Source organism: Neopsephotus bourkii, unplaced genomic scaffold (genome assembly GCF_033783945.1).
Source record: "Neopsephotus bourkii isolate Nb327-2 ecotype Australia unplaced genomic scaffold, CSIRO-AGI_Nbou_v1 NB_196, whole genome shotgun sequence".
NCBI classification, from domain to species: domain Eukaryota; kingdom Metazoa; phylum Chordata; class Aves; order Psittaciformes; family Psittacidae; genus Neopsephotus; species Neopsephotus bourkii.
In genome coordinates, this window is record NW_026900709.1 from 7749338 (window position 1) to 7768227 (window position 18890).

General features: G+C 44.8%; 1 protein-coding gene and 1 long non-coding RNA gene across 5 annotated transcripts in view; both read left to right on the forward strand.

Annotated features, from left to right (window-relative positions):
• Positions 1–10500, forward strand: part of RAPH1 (Ras association (RalGDS/AF-6) and pleckstrin homology domains 1) — a 90991-nt gene extending 80491 nt beyond the window's left edge. For all 4 annotated transcript variants that reach the window (XM_061378637.1, XM_061378629.1, XM_061378647.1 and 1 more), the window contains 4 exons: positions 971–1069; positions 1652–1772; positions 3353–3495; positions 7645–10500. In XM_061378637.1, the coding sequence (XP_061234621.1) occupies positions 971–1069; positions 1652–1772; positions 3353–3495; positions 7645–9606 (2325 nt within the window). In that variant the 3' untranslated portion in view covers positions 9607–10500. The remainder of the gene's footprint in view (positions 1–970; positions 1070–1651; positions 1773–3352; positions 3496–7644) is intronic.
• Positions 10501–12287: 1787 nt separating this feature from the next.
• On the forward strand, positions 12288–16276 carry LOC133225821 (uncharacterized). The gene is made up of 2 exons (XR_009729292.1): positions 12288–14593; positions 14646–16276. It is a non-coding gene; the product is annotated as an uncharacterized LOC133225821 (long non-coding RNA).
• Positions 16277–18890: the final 2614 nt, after the last annotated feature.

Consider the following 18890-nt stretch of genomic DNA (forward strand, 5'->3'; position numbering starts at 1 on the left):
CAGCTCCTGCAAGATAGCTAGTGGCAAAGCTATTTTAAAACAGGTTTTCACAGTATGTTCACAGCAACTAACATTTGAAAATTGATTTGGAAGTGGTGTGAGTAACATGAGATGGTTATAGTTTTCCTTTGACCTCTTACATTCCCTGATCTGCAGTTCATGGGGTGTTGCTTATGTCAGTACCTTAGAATGCTTTATGTGCCTGGAGTATGTGGCTGCCTGTCTGCTGTGTGAAAAATTGATTTCATCTTCCAATTGCATTTGGGCCCTGAGAGGTAGACACTGAATATCAAATGTGGGAGAAAGCATGCAGCTGGAACTAGAAATATTTCCCATGTTCTCATAGGTCATTGGCATGGTTATTATTAAAAGAAGAAATGTCAGTGTTTGTAGATATTTATAAATTCTTGAATTAAATTGATTTCTGCTGACGTGTCACTTTCTATCCACATCATTTGGACAGGTTAAGAGTGAATTACTTTATCAGACTTGCTGACCACACAGAGTAAACCAGGTGATATGTCAGTTGTCTCTTTCAGGTGGTGAGTTAATCCATAGAGAAGTGAAAGGAAACAACTCTTTATGCTTTGGCAGCATCTTGCTTGTGTTTAGGAAAGGTTTTTACAAGCTGATACTGTTCTGACCACTGTGCTTGAGAGTATAATGATTTCTGAAGAGCCTTACAGGTACGAAAGACTTTTAGTAGGTAGAAGTTACAGCACTAAAATACTGATTCACCTTTTCTTAGTGTTTTAAACCTGAAATCAGTGCACACTGCCAATCTGTATGTGAAGCTGTCCCCACTGCCACCTTCTGAAACACTCTCAAACATTTTTAAGTAGGCTCAAATACAGACTACTGTTGAAGAGCTTCCAGCATTAACTTTGTCTGTATAGACTTCAACAGATAAATGGCTTTCCTTGCGTTCCTAGCTGTTAAAATGTTGATGAGGATTAATGATTTTTTGCAGCATCCTCAGATCCAAAAGAAATCCCAGTATATCAAGTATCTTTGCTGCGATGATGTAAGAACTCTACACCAATGGATCAATGGCATCCGCATTGCTAAGGTAACCTCCTCTAGGCAGTCTTACACTGTTCTCATGAGTTGTCATTATCTGTTTGAAACCACTTAGAGTTACTTAGTAGAATACGTACTAAATCTTACTTCCGTCTGTTTACCTATTCTGAATGTAAATTGTACAATCTTCTTACACGTTTCATTCTCTAGCAGAACTGTTGAGCTTTCTTGTTACAGTAATTCAGTAATTAGGCCCTTCTTGTTTCTCCTGAATCTCCATCACTTGACAGAGTTCTAACAGACATCAGAACTAGATTTTAGCCAGCTCCCTCACAGATTTAAAAAAGAAAGGTAATGGGAAAAGAGAACTGGAAAGCAGAATTGATTTCTAAGATCCACAGGTTGGCTTGGTTTATTCATTGTTTTATTCTAGGATAAACAAACTGGTTTATTTCTTTCAGCAATTGTCTAATAAAATATTAATGTTGCCTCAGCTCCTTAACAAAGAGCATGTTGTTTCTCTCTGGGGGGGGGGAAATGGTGGAATAGAGAAACCAGAGGTGGAGCTCAGTAGTCTGAAAGGGTACAAAGCCTATGTACAGTTGTTAAATTTGTTTGTCATTTTGCATAGTATGGGAAGCAACTATACATGAACTATCAGGAAGCACTGAAGAGAACAGAATCAGCATATGACTGGACTTCCTTGTCTAGCTCCAGTATCAAGTCAGGCTCCAGCTCATCTAGTTTGCCAGGTAATAATGTGATCGGTCTCATAATAGAAAGATTTAATTACCTTTTTTTATCATCCCCTATCTAGAGACGTTAGGAGAGACTGTTGCAGGTAGTGGACTGTTTCTCCAAAGTCTCTTATGCTAAAAGTCTTACTGTTTAGTCTAAAACACGGACTTTACATTATATATAAAGCCCCCTTATATTAGTTGCAGTGGTGTGTGTATTGAGAAACATACAGTACTTTCTTGTTCACTTCCAAAAAGACTTTTTCTAACACTGAGAAGAGGAAAGTTCCTCAAATTCCTGATGCCTCCATCGTCACCTATTTGAGAAAAAGAAAGCAAATGTGTGTTTTAATGATACACAGAATGTGTGTGTGTAGCTGTGAAACTGCTTTTGTTGACTGGAATACTCAAAATTGAAAATAATAGTCCCTGCCCAAAGGCAAAGATCCAAATAATCTCTTTAGAGACAAACTTTGAAAACACTGTTTCTGTTCCTATGTCAATCTGCATGCACTGGCAGCTCCCGTTTACCTTTCAGCAGGACTGGGACTGAGTTTTTGTTTTCACAGCCTATAACAGTTTACAAATTGATGAAGGTTTATATAGTCTCATTTCAATGTTCAGAGCTGACTGACACTTGGCCAGGTTATTCTCAACCCTCAGGGCAAGTTTCATTGTTGGAAACAGGCTATTGTATGAAAGTGTTGTGTCCATTGCAGGTACAGGTCAGGAAGTAATGCTACTGAATTGGAAGGGTTGAGAAAGTAGCCTGTGAGAATGAGCTAAGCAAATTCAGCCTAACTGAAGGTACTCCATCTTTTCAGTTGTGTGGCAAAGCCTGCCAGGTGTAGCAGTAATTTCTCAGTTACTGACAATTTCTCCATCCAGGCTGGATGTTTTTCTGGTACAGTTTCTCTTGTGGGGAGTTGAGCCACAGCCTACCAGCTGTGCGTGTTCTGCCAGAGCTGCAGTCCAGCCTGTGCCTAGATGCTTTCTTACCTTTGGGACTACACAGAAAGCAGCTGCCAGGCTGGAAAAAGAATCAGTCTGGCAGTGGCTGCTGCTGTCTTTTCAAGATACCCTGTGGATGCAGAGCATCATCTGTGTTTGCTAGTTACAGGATGCTCATTATTCCTTCTCTTCCCTTGAGGAATGGGACAATCAGAAGCAGACTACTGCCTTGCCTACCATAGTTTGCCTGCTGTCAGCCAATGTCCAGTGTCTGTTTCTCAGGTTGTGCTGGAAGAGATGCTTAAGAGAGCAGGCTGCATGCATTGCATGAAATGGGGCTTTTCCCAAAGTGCAGGAGCTCTTGAGTGTTACAGAACCTATAAAACTGCAGTGTGTTCTCACTTCACAGGATATCTGACACCCTGTCATCTTTGTAGAGCTTCAGATTTGGTTAGCACCAGGATGCTGTTGCTCTGTTTTGTTTTCTGGACCTCAACAGCCAGGATGTGAGCTAGACTTTATGCATTAGTTATACTTAACAAGCCTGACCAATAAATGTCACACAGAGTTGCCTTATAAGCACACTGGCTTTACTCTTGTATTCAGAAACACATGCTAACTGTTTCTTAACTTTCTCTAAACAGAATCTCAATCAAATCATTCTAATCAGTCTGACAGTGGAGTTTCTGACACCCAGCCAGCTGGACATGTCCGTTCCCAAAGTATTGTAAGCTCCATGTTCTCTGAGGCCTGGAAACGAGGCACTCAACTGGAGGAATCCAGCAAGGTAACAAGAAGACTTTAGTTTGAGAACCAGCACCCAACAAAATGTACGGGACAGAGTGATACCTCTTCTACCTCTGTCTTGTGTGGGATTTCTTCTCTTTTTTTAACTCTTTGTTATTGACATACACTGCCATATAATTGTTTCTTTCAGGAATCACTGTTTCAGGGAATTTAGCCTTGGAAACTTCTGTTCTTGCTTTTATTTGTGTGCACAGAAGCCCTCTGTTCTTTGAAGGCATGATACAGCCCATCCCATAGAATCCTATTAACTAATGTTGAATAAAGACAAAATAAAAAGATCAGTTGTTAACAAGTTGAATGAAATTCTTTCACTAAAATCTTTCTCCAGTTAACCAGCCACATCTTTCCTTTGTGAAGATGTGAATAACTGAGATCTGAAGGCAGATTATCTATTTAAGAAGTACTCTGGTAGTTTTTACTCAAATGTTTTCTATTGTATTCCGTGAAAATGGAAACAGTGACCACAGATATGGTCAAAGCAAAAGCAGTAAAATTGACAGTAATTGTGGACTGACACAGATTTGTTATCTCCTGTTGCTGGTAGTGAGTTACAAAAGATCTTAACCCATTGAAGCCTGAGGCTCAGGTCTGTTATGGTTTGGTTAGTTTTCTGTCGTTTCTGTTGTAGTTGACTGGTGTAGTTCCTAGGGAATGCTTCCAAACAGCACAGGAAAAACTTACGCTGGTTTGTTGTCAGGCAGTTAAAGGAATTTCCAGGTTCCTGAACAGCCATGATGTCAGTATTAACTTCAGCAGTTTTGAGTGAAAATACATTGTCAGGATGCTGTGAGAAGCTGTCTCTACTCCTGTCAATTCTGAACCTTCCCCAGACCCCAGGTTCAAGCTAGTGAAGCAAGCTTTTTAAAACTGAGACCATGGGTGAACCAGACAAATAGCTAAAGATAAGACAGAACATCAGATTTTTAAATAAGAAAGCACATGTGGCACAATATGAAAACTGACCTGGCTGCATTCTTTGGGACTGATAACTTTTCTGCAGTGCCTGCTGGCTTGGAAATTGTCTGATTCTAATAGTAATGTAGTCCTTGGCCCAGGAATGTAGTTTGCAAAATGGTGATCCAAATTTTCTACTGCATGAGCACAACACCTGATGCATGTTCATCAGCAGGTGGCTGCTTGTATGTGTACAGCGTGCATCATTTCTGCAGGCGTGGGTTAGACGCTAAAGATGGGGCACTTGAGTGTATTTTGGCATGTACTCGACGGAGGTGAAAGAGAGTTGCTGTGATAATGTTATTGTTTCCGAAAGTTTTGGGTTCTGTATGAAAATCCTGCTGCTACATTCTCTGTGAGCTTTTAGGGAAGAGTTTACAGTTTGCCACCGTGGGGTCACTGTTGTTCTTACCAAGTCCATAGTGCTGATGGCAACTGCTCGTTTAAATAAACTGCAGGAATTTTTCTGTTATCTGATTGAAGCCATTTTTAAAATGAACTGTTCACACTGCTCCCTGCTGAGGGCCATCCATGCATCAAGATTTCATTCATCTGAATTCCTTTTTATGCACAAACCCAAAAAAAGGCCTGTTTCTTTGTGCAGAACAGATGAGTGGATTGCCCTGACACCTCCAAAGAATCCAGATGAAATGAACCATGTAAAATTAGAATTCAAAGCCATGTTAAGAAATTCTGAGTAAATCGGTGACAAAATTCTCTTTAGTGAAACCACGGTACATGCTTTTTTATCCTGTACAGGCCAGGCCTAAGGAACTTAAATAGCAAATAAATCAGAGTGGCAGTGGGAAATGTGAGCCTGTGTGGCAAGAAAGGAAACAACAGTGTGGAAAAAAAAAATGTAATTTACATTAAGAAGTAGTACTGAGACATGCTGGGTTCGGCAGATTAGTGTCCAAGCAGTTGTTCCAGGGGTATTGACTCCCCAGTGCTTTGGTGACAAAGCTGGCTTAAGAAGTTCGTACGGGCAGGCTGCTGCAAAAGCTTGTGTTCTTAGCAAAAAGAGCAGAAAAAAAAGCATAGCTGTTATTTTAAAAAACAGACACTTTTCTTTTTACAGCATTTCTGAGAGTTCCAGAAAAAGTGCATGGTAGTTATGCAATAAGTAATTTTCCAAGATACACAGGAGGGCATCACATAGTTACAAGGAAGAACAAGAAGAATGATCTTTTTCAAGGTGGTTCAATATACAGAGTACCATTGAATATGTTTCTGGTTGTGGAAATTTGATTTGATCCTGTGGAGATGGGAGGGTCTTCCCCTCCTGAGATGCACAACATTATTTTCCCTATCCTGAGGGTTTAATTTGCTCACTGTGAAAATCACTGCCCACAATGAGTTATGAGGACAATTCCTCTCTGTTTCAAATATTTCTAAGATGAAAAAATCCACATTTCCTAAAATGTGGGTAATCTGTCCGTTCACATTTTGAAAGATTGCTGTTTGTCCAAAGAATACTTTATTCATCTGTTCATTGTTTGCAGTTGGGCAGTGAAGATCTCATTGTCTCATTTTTGCTTGTCAGATTTTGAACAAGTTATTTCAAGTGGGATGCTATAACAGGCATCAAAATGTGTGCTCATTGTGTGTGCTTCAAGTGACAAATTCCAGATTCTCCAAGGTCTTCTCATTCAGGGATAGCTGTTCTGTTATGCCTTGGTCTCCCTCTCTGTTTTATGCGCTTTTATTTTTCCTGTTGCCTTTTGCTGTCTCAGGTGTCAAAAGTGAAGCTCAGCACACCCATGGTGCCTTATACAGGGCACGTTTAAGGTCAGGTGGTGCTACTTGAAACTTCATTAACCTGGTGATTGGGAGAATGGTAATTTACAGACTAACACTTGCAAGAGATCAAGATTTCTCTCGTGTTTTGTTATGTGAACACCTTGATTTAGCTCCAGAACTGTTATACTCTTGCCTTCCAGACCTAATGTGACAGGTAGAGGCACACCCCATGTGTGTTGTAAATCACCGTTTGCTGTTTCTGACTCTAATCCTTTTGGTGGCGTCCTGCACATATAGAGACTTTGTTCACCTGTGTTTAGAAGAAAGCAATGTGCAAACCTGCTCATACAGTGCAGATGAGCATAATTGTGCTAACTTGTGGCAAAGTGTCTTCTAATGAAGTATAGGTACCCTTGCGGTCAGCTGCCATGTTGGTGTTGCATTTCTAATGCATGTTTCTACGCTGTGCACTGTGAAATTCACAACTTGGCTTGTTGCCAAACCCACTTTGTATTATGGAGGATGTTTTTAAGCTTGAGTAATGCCATTATCTCTGGTTTTTAATAGGAATGTAGATTTGCAATTCTAGAGAAACAATTTAACTTGAGCAAAACCCAGTGATAGACTAAACATTGCCTGCTGCTTTCCCATTGCTCTTTCCCTTAGTCAGCTTTTCCCCATCTTTTCTTTCTTTTTCTCTTACCGTAATATTTGCACGTGTAGCTTTTCTTTCCTAAGCTAACTTTCTTTTGCAGATCTTTAAGCATTTCCTTCTGGTGAAATTTTCCCAGGAAACCTCAGTTGTCCCTCTCTTTCCTATTATTTTCCTTGACAGCCTCAGATACCGGAGCACGTGGAGTGGAAAGGATCTCAGTAGTATTCCTGTGTAGGGCTTGCTCTTCATGTGTGTTAGAGCAGTTGAGGATTTCTGCCTTTCGTTAACACTGAGCAGTGTCAGGCCTGAGCTAACCACCTAAAGGCTTGACAGGTGCCCCCAGAGGCCATGTATGGTTTAACTCCAGCCTTAGTGAGCTGAGTAGATGTCTGCAGAGTCTCATGCTCTGCCTGATGTCCTCTGTCATGGCCCGCAGCACTCTGGGCAGTGCTCTGTTGGGTCATTACAGATGGCCACCAGGTTACAGCTGCCTGCCCACAGGAGTGACAAGGCTGGTGAGCCTGGTTCCACAGATTCTTTTGCCAGCTCCTCCCCCTGCCTGCCCGGTCAGACTGCATGGTCCAGGCTTGTCAGTGTGTGGAAGTCTCTTGCTGCATTGTGTTGCTAATACTTCCTGCATGCTGTAATCTGCCACTTAATTTTTAATGACAGGCACATTTAGACCTTGACTTTATAATCTCTTTGTCTCCTTCCCTCCCTCCCTCCCTCTCTGTTTCTTTTTCTCCCTTTCCACTTCCACTAAAAACCCCTTCCCAACAGGCCCGAATGGAGCCCGCAGGCCGGCCCTTCATGTCTGCTGCACCCCCTGTGTCCCCACAGACTAAGGTGGTGACCCCCTACACAGCCTCGCAGCCGTCCCCCCCGCTGCCCCCGCCGCCTCCCCCTCCTCCTCCTCCCCCTCCGCCCCCCCCTCCACCCCCGCCCCCCCTGCCCAGCCAGGCAGCCCCGTCGGCAGGCTCTGCTGCCACCATGTTTGTCAAGTACAGCACCATCACAAGGCTGCAGAATGCCGCCCAGCACGGCGGGCCCTTCGCCAAGCCTCCCGCAGCACTGCAGGGCCCCCTGCCCGCAGGGAAGCCTCACATCCCTGTGCCCCCCAATGGGGTCATGCCACCCCCTCCGCCTCCACCACCCCCTCCCACTCCAGGCTCCGCCATGGCACAGCTGAAGCCGGCACCTTGTGCCCCCTCTGTGCCACAGTTCACACCGCCACCGCCACCCCCCAAAATCCATCAGGTTCAACCGAGCGTGAGCCAGGCCGCTGCCACCTCCTCACTGCCACCACCACCACCGCCTGTGCCTGCCCCACCACCACCCCAGGCACCCCCAAAGCCTGTCATGGCAGCTCTCCCCCCGCAGCCTAGTGGGAAGGCAGCGTCACCAGGGGTCACACATGTCACCCCTTCTGTGCCAGCTCCCTTGCCCCTTGCAATAAAGAAACAACCAAGTGTCACCTCTCCTCAGGTGCCACCACTGCCCCCAGCCCCTCCTGGCCCTACTCCTCCCCCTACGTTCCCAAAGCAGCAGAGTTTCTCTGTGAAGCCTCCTCCATCCCCTCAGTCTCCGGTGCCATCCGTGGTGAAACAGATAGTTAGCCAGTTCCCACCTCCTCCCACCCCACCTGCCACCGAGCCCCAGCCTCTAAAACCCCTTCCACTGAGCGTGGCTCCGCAGTCGCCTCCAGCAGTGAAGGCAAAGCCCAAATGGCAGCCTGCTTCCGCTCCCTCACCAGATTTCCCCCCTCCTCCACCAGAGAGCAGTTTAGTGTTCCCTCCTCCACCTCCTTCCCCAGCTTCCTCTGCAGGTTCTCCCCCCCCTGACAGATCAGGGTCTCCAGTCAAAAAGACCAGCAAGACATCAAGCCCTGGAGGGAAGAAACCACCTCCAACACCTCAGCGCAACTCCAGCATCAAGTCCACCAGCTCCACTGAGTACCATGAGTCCAAGAGACCTTCAGTGGACCGCCTTGTCAGCAAATTTGCACACCCACCAGAGCCATCAGGGTCTCCTTCCAAGGAGTCATTGCCTCCTGCAGCCCCTCCAAAGCCAGGAAAGCTCAACCTTTCTGGGGTGGGCCTGCCCATTGTCCTTCCGCAAGGAGGGATCCCAGCCAAGGCTCCTGTTCCGAGTGTGTCTGAGAAGGAACCTGTGGTTGAATTCCCTTCGCCACCATCTGATTCAGACTTCCCACCGCCACCACCTGACATAGATCTTCCTCTGCCGCCGGTGGAGATCCCATCTGTGTTTTCAGGCAGCACCTCCCCAAAAGTCGCTGTTGTCAATCCCCAGCCTCAGGCGTGGTCAAAAGCACCTGTGAGAAAGGCCCCACCACCCACGCGCCCCAAGCGGAATGACAGCACTCGACTGACGCAGGCGGAGGTTGCAGAGCCACCGGGACCAGCTGCCCCTCAGGTGCCCACTTCACCCAAGTCCAGCCTTAGCGTTCAGCCGGGATTCCTGGCAGACCTCAACCGGACACTGCAGCGGAAATCCATCACCCGGCACGGCTCCCTCTCCTCTGCACGGATGTCCAGAACAGAGCCCACGGCCACCATGGACGACATGGCCCTGCCTCCGCCTCCACCGGAGCTGCTGGCAGACCAGCAGAAGACAAGCAGCTTTGGGGGCGGTCATTTATCCGGCTATGCAACGTTGCGGAGGGGGCCACCCCCTGCGCCTCCCAAAAGGGATCAGAACACCAAGCTGTCGCGAGACTGGTAACCACCTCCCCAGGGCCGGTGCTCTCCGTGACTTGTGGGCCGCTCCGTGATCGGCCGACCTGTCATCTGGCGCACTTGGAGAGGATGTGGGGATGTAGGTGACAGCCCCATCAAAAGAGGTGATCTCAAACTGTAGCTAAGGCTACATGGAAAGACATTCCCCTTTCACAGCTAGGCCAAAAAAGCTGGGGGCTTGGGGTGTCGATATTTTATTGGGAGAGGTGGGTAGAGAAGCATTAACTTACCCTTTCATTTTTTGTTACCCTTCATACAGATTGGACCAAACCTTCATTTTCTTACATTTTCTGCATTTAGGGGAGGGGGGGAGATAATTTTTTGTAGTGTCTGTCCACGTGAGACATGTTTGTGCATGTATTATAAGTGTAGGTATATAATATATTGTGATATATTTCGTCGCAATTACAGAAGATAACCAGAATGTTTTTGTAGAACCGTATTTATTGTTTCAGTCACTATATTACCTGGAATCGGACTCTGTAACTAGTCACATATTGCCACAGAGATGAAGATGTAGGGGGCACTTTAAAGAAAGGAAGAAAAACAAAACAAAAAACACCCCACAAACCTCTTGGCAGTTTGTGGTGGGTAAACGGTGCAGAGCTGAAGTGTTCTGCTATTAACTGTACATTGTTCAGTGATTGAAAAGTACAGATGTAACATACCAAAACATTCTGGTCATAATACTACTGAAAATGACTATGTTCTGAGGAGGAAAAGAGATTTTATATATAGTGGGCTGGAGTGAAATATATTTATACTATAAAGAGCCTCCCCCTCCCTTCCAAATAGTTTAAAAAATATCCACTGCTACAAATCATTTCAAAGTTATTTATCCCATGCAGTAAATAGGATAAATACATATTATTCTAATCCATTATGCATTCTAACTTTCTAGTAGGCTTCATCACTTCTTTCTGTGGCTCAAGATAAATACATTTGTGTTAACCCCTTTTGAAAGCTGACAGGACTCCTGCAGTCGAGGCTGACCCCCAAGGCTGACACGTGCCGATACATCGCTTGTACGTGTAATTCTTTCCGTGAACGAAAAGGTAGGTTTGTGTAGAGCGTTAGGTACTTGCACAAGCGTACGATGCGTGCAGTCTCACCTTGTCTGTGCCTGGTGGGTTATCTCTACAAAACAAGTTTGTGGAAACATTTAAAGAAAGTTTTTTAAATTCATTAGAAACTGTCAGGAAATTTCCCCTTCAGAGACTGGGGAGTGGTAATTTCATAGAATCATAGAACAGTTAGGGTTGGAAAAGACCTTAAGATCCTCAAGCTCCAACCCCTCTGCCAGGGGCAGGGACACCTCACACTAAACCATGTCACCCAAGGCTCTGTCCAGCCTGGCCTTGAACACCACCAGGGATGGAGCATTCACAACTTCCCTGGGCAACCCATTCCAGTGCCTCACCACCCTTACAGTAAAGAACTTCTTCCTTATACCCAGTCTAAATTTCCCCTGTTTAAGTTTTAACCCGTTACCCCTTGTCCTACCACTACAGTCCCTAACGAAGATTCCCTCCCCAGCATCCCTATAGGCCCCCTTCAGATACTGGAAGGCTGCTACGAGGTCTCCAGGCCTGTTCAACAGCCCCAATTTTCTCAGCCTATCATCATACGGGAGGTGCTCCAGTCCCCTGATCATCCTCGTGGCCCTCCTCTGGACTTGTCCCAACAGTTCCATGTCCTTTTTATGTTGAGGACACCAGAACGGCACACAGTGCTCCAAGTGGGGTCTCACGAGAGCAGAGCAGAATAAAGGGGCAGGATCACCTCCTTCGACCTGCTGGTCACACTCCTTTTGATGCAGCCCAGGATACGGTTGGCTTTCTGGGCTGCAAGCGCACACTGCAGCCCGCTCATGTTAAGTTTCTCATCGACTGACACCCCCAAGGCCAGCACAGTGGGAATTGTCACTCTTTTCTGAGACCCGCCGGAGACTGCAACTAATGCATAAACTTGTTATTTACAAAAGCTGCACTTGTAGCAGTCAAGGGAGAAGACTAGAAAAAAAAACCTTGAGAGGCAATAACATGTGCTAATAAGTTAATTTAAGGGCCCATATGAGTAGGAAATAGACTGTTGTATTTGCTTTGGGTTTTGTTTGCCACCAATGCACAGCCAACCACCAGACCAAGTGCTAGAGCCCTTTTTCTTATACTTGAGTAGTTTCTGATTGTACAGTCTTACGCACGTATCCGGACGTTGCTATAAGGTAGTGTAGTTGATGTAAGTGGTCTTATGTACCATGCGTGTTCATTACAGGGTAGTGGTACACAACCTTTGTAAAGTAACTAAAATACTTGGACTGTACCTGCTCCATCTTTGGTTGCTTTAGCTTCCCTTGTCAGCATGGGGACCCTGTCAGGGCTCAGATGGCAAATGATTTCTCTGCTGGTTTACTTTTTCTCCAAAAACAAGTTTTAAGTGTTTTCCTTCCCCCAAAGATTGAAACAATGGGAATAGCTTGACTTGACAGTATCCTTGAGTGTGTACGACAGATGTAAACTTATCTCTCGTTAGAGTAATTCAGGCTGATAGATTTAAGAAATAATGTGACAGCGTCCCTCATGCCTTTTTTTTGTTTGTTTGTTTGTTTTAATAGAGTGGTTTTTTAAAAACTCCAAATAGTACAATAATGTCTTTGTGAATTACTTTATGAATAGGAAAAAGCTTTGCTAATCGGAGGGTAAAAACGACCCAGCTATAACTATAGAGTTTTAGATAAGTGCATCTTGAAAAGAGATTAATGAATGGTGCTGTTTCTGCTGATGTCTCGTGATTTTTTTACAAATCTGGTTCAGCACCTCTGGAAATCGTTTTACTATTTCTGAGTAGTTTTTTTGAGCAATAAGAGTATATAGCATTGTGCGCATTTTTTAAGCACTGCTATGGAAAGGCACTTTTTTGTATCTTTCAAATTGTTCACAAAGTTTTGTTTCTACTATTTTTGTGCTTATAAAGTGTCCTTAAAAGCATTTGCATTGTTGATGTAAGCACTCTCAGTGTAGCTGGCCAGCAGCTCCACAGGAAGGTTGCTGAGCTGCACTGCAGTTGATGGTGCTGTAATTTTCAACACTGGTCCTCCTGCTGCCTTGTGCTGTGCACAGCTCCGGGGCTCACACCCACCCGTGGAGGCAGAGGTGCAGAGCTGGAGCCAAAACTCCCCAGCTGTTACCCAGGGTAGGTGAGTGGCCACGTTCTCTGGCTCCCTGGCAAGGGGCACCCGGGCTGGTGCAGTGTGCTTCTGGGTGAGAGCAGCCAGGGAATCCTGCTTGCACCATCTGTTTTTCTTTTCCCCCAGGACAGCTCCACTGGTGTTAGTTCCAGCCCTTTTGCTTTTGTTCATTCAGTGTGGGTACCTCTGGGCTTTGGACTCAGCAGAGCAATGTTTTGAGTGCAATTTCTTCAAAGGCATTTGAGATTTTGTTCTCATTTTCCTGTGCTCATGTTCATCACCCAGTATCTCTCCCTAGACAGTGAATCCATGCTACTACTGCAGGCTGCGGAACAGCTTGCTGGGAGACAGAAGTTTAACTCTTTCTTAAGTTTGCAGCAAAAATAACAAGCATCAGCAAAGGTGGCACCCTGTATTGATTGCTTCTTGTTGCATCTTGCTTCCTAAGCCAGTAATGATACAGAAATACAGTGCTCTCAGCTGAGCACTGAAATTTTGGCAACCTGGCTGCCTTTTCAGCTTATGAGACCCCTCGTTGTAACTTGCTTTTTCAGTGTGTTTACTGCTTTTGTGACAGTAAATATTTATGCCTTATTTGCAAGTAAGTTATTTTCCCCTGTGTGGACTGGTCTCATAATTGCACCATTATATTTATTTAAATCAGGAAACTGAGGGACCAGATCTCACACCCACTGCAAGCAGCTTTCTGCTTCCTTTTGGCACTGTTAAAATGAGCATGTGAGAGCCGAGCTTTCATACTCTGGACATAAACGTAGCAGATGCTTTGATCCTAAAATACTGAGAGCGTACAGCTGTTGTGTTAAATGATGAAGCGTATGCCCTTTGACACTTGTTAAGGTCAGGGTGCTGGGGAAAGCCCTGCAGCCACAGGGGCAGCTGAGAGCATACAGCTGTGTTCATTAATCTGGAACAGATTTGGTGCTCATTTCCTCTCTGCCATGCAGCAGGGTGCCTCCTGTTCTGGCAGGTTTCTCTGCCTGCAACGCAGGTGTACAAAGCAGGGAGCCAGTCTTCTCAGACACTTTTGACTGTACTTAGGTCTCGGGGAGTTGCTTTGGAAGGGAAAACAAGGCTCTTATAGCAGCACTAAGCTTATAGGAGAAACTAGTTAACAAACCCCAAAGAAGTCTGGTTCTGAACAAACCCCAGGTACTGTTTGAGGTGGATGTGCTGGGGTTCTGTTTAGTCTTTCAAAACCTGTGGCTGAGGGAGGAGATTAGGCACAAGTCTCACAATAAAATAATCTGCTATTTTCTGTGGAAGAGGAAACCTCCTGCTCTGCTCCTGCGGCAAACCACCGCCTGCTCAGCTTGGTGCATGACCTCAAAGCCAAAGAGCTCCTCTCCTGAACAGTTTTCCTGCAGGGCAACGGTGGCTGACTGACACATCAGGGAAACAAAGCAAAGGTACCTGGATCACTTTGGCTTCAGGTCTGATGGGAGAGGGAGCAGTTTTTTCAACAAGTGCATTTTAAGATTTACTGTTCTGGATTTGCACATTGAAATGTTTTCTTATTTCTTCTTTCTGTGCCCTTAAGCAACCAGATAAATCAGCTCAGAGACAGTGCGGCCAGTTTTCCTCCCAGTTAACATTACTTTTTCCACAGCTTAAAGGAACCAAAAGTGCCATTTCAGCAACAGAAGGGCAAAAGAGAAATCTGGTTGTGACAGAATACTGCATAGAACTAAATTGTTTTACTTCAGTGGTATCATTGCAGGTAAATTTGTTTCTTACTCAAAATAAAATTATATGGGTCTTACTGGGAGTTATCATGTCAAATACAGAATCACGTTGAAATCAGTTGCACTCCGGGAAAGCAGTATAAATTCCTGACAGAAGGTAGTGATGATGCAGCCAGAACATGTGAGTTTGTTTCGTTTCTTCCTTTTTTCACTGTTAAGGTGTAGGTTATGTACTTGTTCAAACAGCACTCCTCGTTTGGACGTGATGGGAATGGAATCATCTTTGAGGGAGATGTTTTCCCACAGCCCATTTGTGGCTCCTGGCTTTGCATTCCCCCGCACAATCAATCAGGACGGACTCCAGACTGGAGAGGATTTAACACTACAAGGGTTAGTTTCTCTTAGATGTTTCTGTAATGTGCTGGTGGGTTTTAAGCTTGTATGGTGGAATAGTAAGTTTGTCTAAAGTTGAGTTATTTTTCTTTCTGAATTATTTTTCTTCTTCAGTTAAGAAAATGCCCGTGAAGACTGACAAACCCAGTGTTACATTGCGGGGGTCCGTGCACTCTGATCTGTGTGATCCAGTGAGTCACGGGCTGTCTAATCTTGAAAAGTTCAAAACACTAAACTGCAAATGGGGTGACAACATGTGTGTATCCCTAACAGTGTAAAGTAATTGATTTGCACTTGATGCATTTGCATTTGATGGCTATTTGGTGCTCTAAGGTGCTGAGTAGGAGCTCTCTGACCATCAGAAGTGTGTATCTATCTGTGGTGAAGAGAGCTAGAAAGAGAAATTAGAGGAACAGGAACTAGTGCTACATGCACCATCTCTTGTGGCAGGGACTTAGTGAGGGAAATGAGTGAGGAGCTTCAGTAACAGATTTTGGAATGCATACCCCTCATTTAAATGCTCAAAGGTGACATGTATTTTAAGAGACTTGGGAATTGAACCAGCTGTTCCCTGCAGTGGAAAACAGTGTCCTCCTACCTTTCCCAAGATGCCAAAGATGCATTCAAAGCTAAATTCCAGGTACTCAGATGTGCTTGCACCAGCCTCTGCCAGGACTGAAGAGCTGCTGTTGGGCAGAACAGGGATGCCGCTGTTGTGTATCTCTTGCCTTTAACTAGCACTGGCAAGTGGGTACCCACCTGCCAGGCAGGGGCAAAGGGAAGTTAAGTTTAGCAAACAAACCTGTGCCCAAGGCTCTCTGCTGCTGATTTGGTGCAGCACTATAAAGCTTGTACTGCTAAAAGGAAAACTGAATGCTTTGTCACAAGTTGTAATGGCAGATGTTGGTCTCCTTTCTAGTGGACTGCGGTGGACCCAAAATTAACTGGAGCAGCAGTTTAGTTTATGGATTACACTATTAGCAGCTGCTGGTGATGTTCTGTATAATATGGGGGATGCAAATGTAAGAAAAAGTGTCATTGCAATGATGATTTGTCTGTGCAGCAAACTTGTGCTGAGTGCTGTAAATACATTCATGTTTACTGCTTTAAAAAGAAAATTGCACATTTTATCTTTCAGTGGGATTGCCTCCCCTCTTCTTCCCTTTCCAAAAAGAAAAATCAAAGCTCTTTTAGACTGATAGCTTCAGGTTGGGGGGAGCTTTGCCATATTATAAATATATATAAATATATGTATAAATATACTTTTTTAAGCATGGGAGAGGACAAAAGAAATACTACATTATAGAGTACCCAGTATAGATCATTATAATGGAATATGCACAATCCAATAAAGATGTAGTTAAATTTAATAATCTGGTTTAATCCTCTGTTTTGCCATTTTCCTTTTTCATGAGTGCAGAACCCATACTGTGTTCTCAGGGCATCAGTGGTTCGGGATCAGGTCACCAAGTTATACGCTCACTCTCAGTAAAATTGCTTTTTATTTCTTTGCATAGCTTTTTCCCATGGGTGAGAGCTGGCGGTACCAGTAACATGGTGCACACCAGGCACAGGTCTAAAGAGGACCTGGTCTGAATGCTCCCCTTTTCTATCTGCGTCCTCCCTCAGGTGTGCAGAGTCCTGTTCTTCATCTTGTTCTCTCTCATGAGAGAGTTCATGCTCTGCTTATGCAAGAACAGCTGATGACTGTTAAGTGCTGCTGCCCCTCTCCGGGGTCCACTGTAGGGGATTTGGCTCTGTTCACCTCCTCCTGGGGTACACTTACCTGCTGGCCCTGCATCACTCAGCTTTTACACCAGGGATTGGAGGTGTTACATTTGTGGTGATGGCAGGAAATGAGTAGTTACACAGAAGTGGATGGAGGAGCTGCTGAAGGCAGCAGGCTGGATACCAGTGCTCATAGCTTCGCTGTGGGAAGTAAGTGTCTCTGGCCTTGCTGTGTCGAAAAGCCTGTAGCTAAAGACAAGGATCGTGACTCGGCAGTGGCACGCTCACAGAACACAGTGTGTGCTTTGTTCTTTTATTTAGGGCTCGTAACAAGAGGGTTTAGTACACGGCAACAGTTAATTCCAAGTACAATTAAAAAAATTTAAAAATTGGGTTTTTCACTCACTGGAAGGTGGTTCAAATGGCACACACAATAAAATATTACTGGTGGCATACAGCTCCCCGGAGTCCTGCGGGCTCTGCACTCAGACACTGCATCAGCAGTGCCAAAAGCAAAAGCACAGTGTGCTTCTCTGACTGCAAACCAAAGAGGGGGCATGGGGGGGTTATCTGCTTTCAGAAAAAAAGTGCATGGACAAAATCCATGTTAGACACTGACATTTCCAGAGAATTCATAGAAACTACTTGTCCATGCAAGTTGCAAAAGACACTTTTTCAAATGTGAAAAGAAGCACTCGTTCTTTACAAAAAAAATCTCAGACATGTCAGCACTTTACCAACGCGCTGTAATGGAAATGGATTTGTACACAGTTCTTCCTCATTAGTCAATAGTGGTTGGATTCTTCTGTGGTTCTAAGAGAAACCAAACAAATGTACTGCACACATTTCAGCAGTCCCCACGCTGGTGGTCAGCAGGATGCTCGGTGTAAGCTTATCTCTGGACAACAGGCTGCTGCTGACCTTTTTGTAACACATCTTGTAACAAGCAAAGGTCCTAATAAAATGTGTATGTTTAGAGTACCAAAGAAAAAAAACCACTTCCTGCACGGGCAGGACATTGCACAAAACACAGGGGTGTTTTTCTGAATGAAACGCCATGGTCTGTGAATTATTCTTTGTAACAGCAGTTGGCAAACCTTGACTCCATCTAGCTTTCAGCATCCGTCCCATGGACATGAGGTGGGTGTCCCACTATTCTTGCAGTTTCAAAATCAGAAGTAGATCAGTAGGACTGTTACTACACACTGGCTTCAGCTACTGGGGAAAGAAAAAACAACAACTACAAACTGTTCTGTTCATGCACCATTCTGACTCCTGGGTAGTACCATTTTACCCACAAACTGTGGCAGCACCAAATACTTGAGATGCCAAAAGGTGGAAAAGGTGAATGTACCTGTAAGCACAGCAGATTCTGGAAAGTGGTGCTCCATGAGCCATAGCTCTTTATCTGCCTGCCAGTGCTCAGTCTACACTACCATCTTCTCTAGAGATCAGGCTTGCAAATACTTGCCTTAGCGAATGCAACAGTGCTGTGCTTTTCTCACTGCCACTATTGTCAACATAGGAATTGAAGTCTCTGCATGGGGTTTGTAATGCTTCCTGAAATGCTGCAGTGCTCGACAAGTGACTTTATACTCTAAATGCAAGTACTGCTCCCAGTAGAAGTCACAGCACTATGGTCTTTCCAGCAGCATCCTCTAGCAGCTTCCAACAAGTTGCTCTGCAAGACAATACAAATGGCACCTATTTCACATGTCCTGTTCCACCCTGGGAGGAGAAGCCCTGTAAATGCTCCCAGTTTGCTAATCCACATGAAGTCGCATCCTTTCTGGAAAGGAAATTAAAGTTTTGCTTTTGATTTATGCCTAAAGCCCAGCAACATAACTAAAAGAGCTGATTTCTAGCAGAGAGGCTCATTCCCACCTCTGGTCAACAGTATGTACATACACACCAGGCAGGCAGCCTACCCTCTGCCAGAAGAGTCCTGCTGCAGCTTCGTTTTTCATGATCAACTGAAACACCCTAGATAAAAGTACCACTTTTCAGACACCGCATTACTGCAAATGTCAACTTTGGCTGTCACCAAGAATCCACAGCAGCACAGCACGTAAATGCTCAGGAGCTGTGAGCTTTAACAAGAACTAGCTGAATCTAAGGCTTCCTGGCATCCACTGATAAGCCACACTGCCACAGACCACTAGCACTGTGGGCAGCTGTGGTTCAAACCAGCAGCAATCTCCAGCCACATTCAGGAACATCCAACTCGACTAACCACAAAAACAACCTGAGTCACAGGAA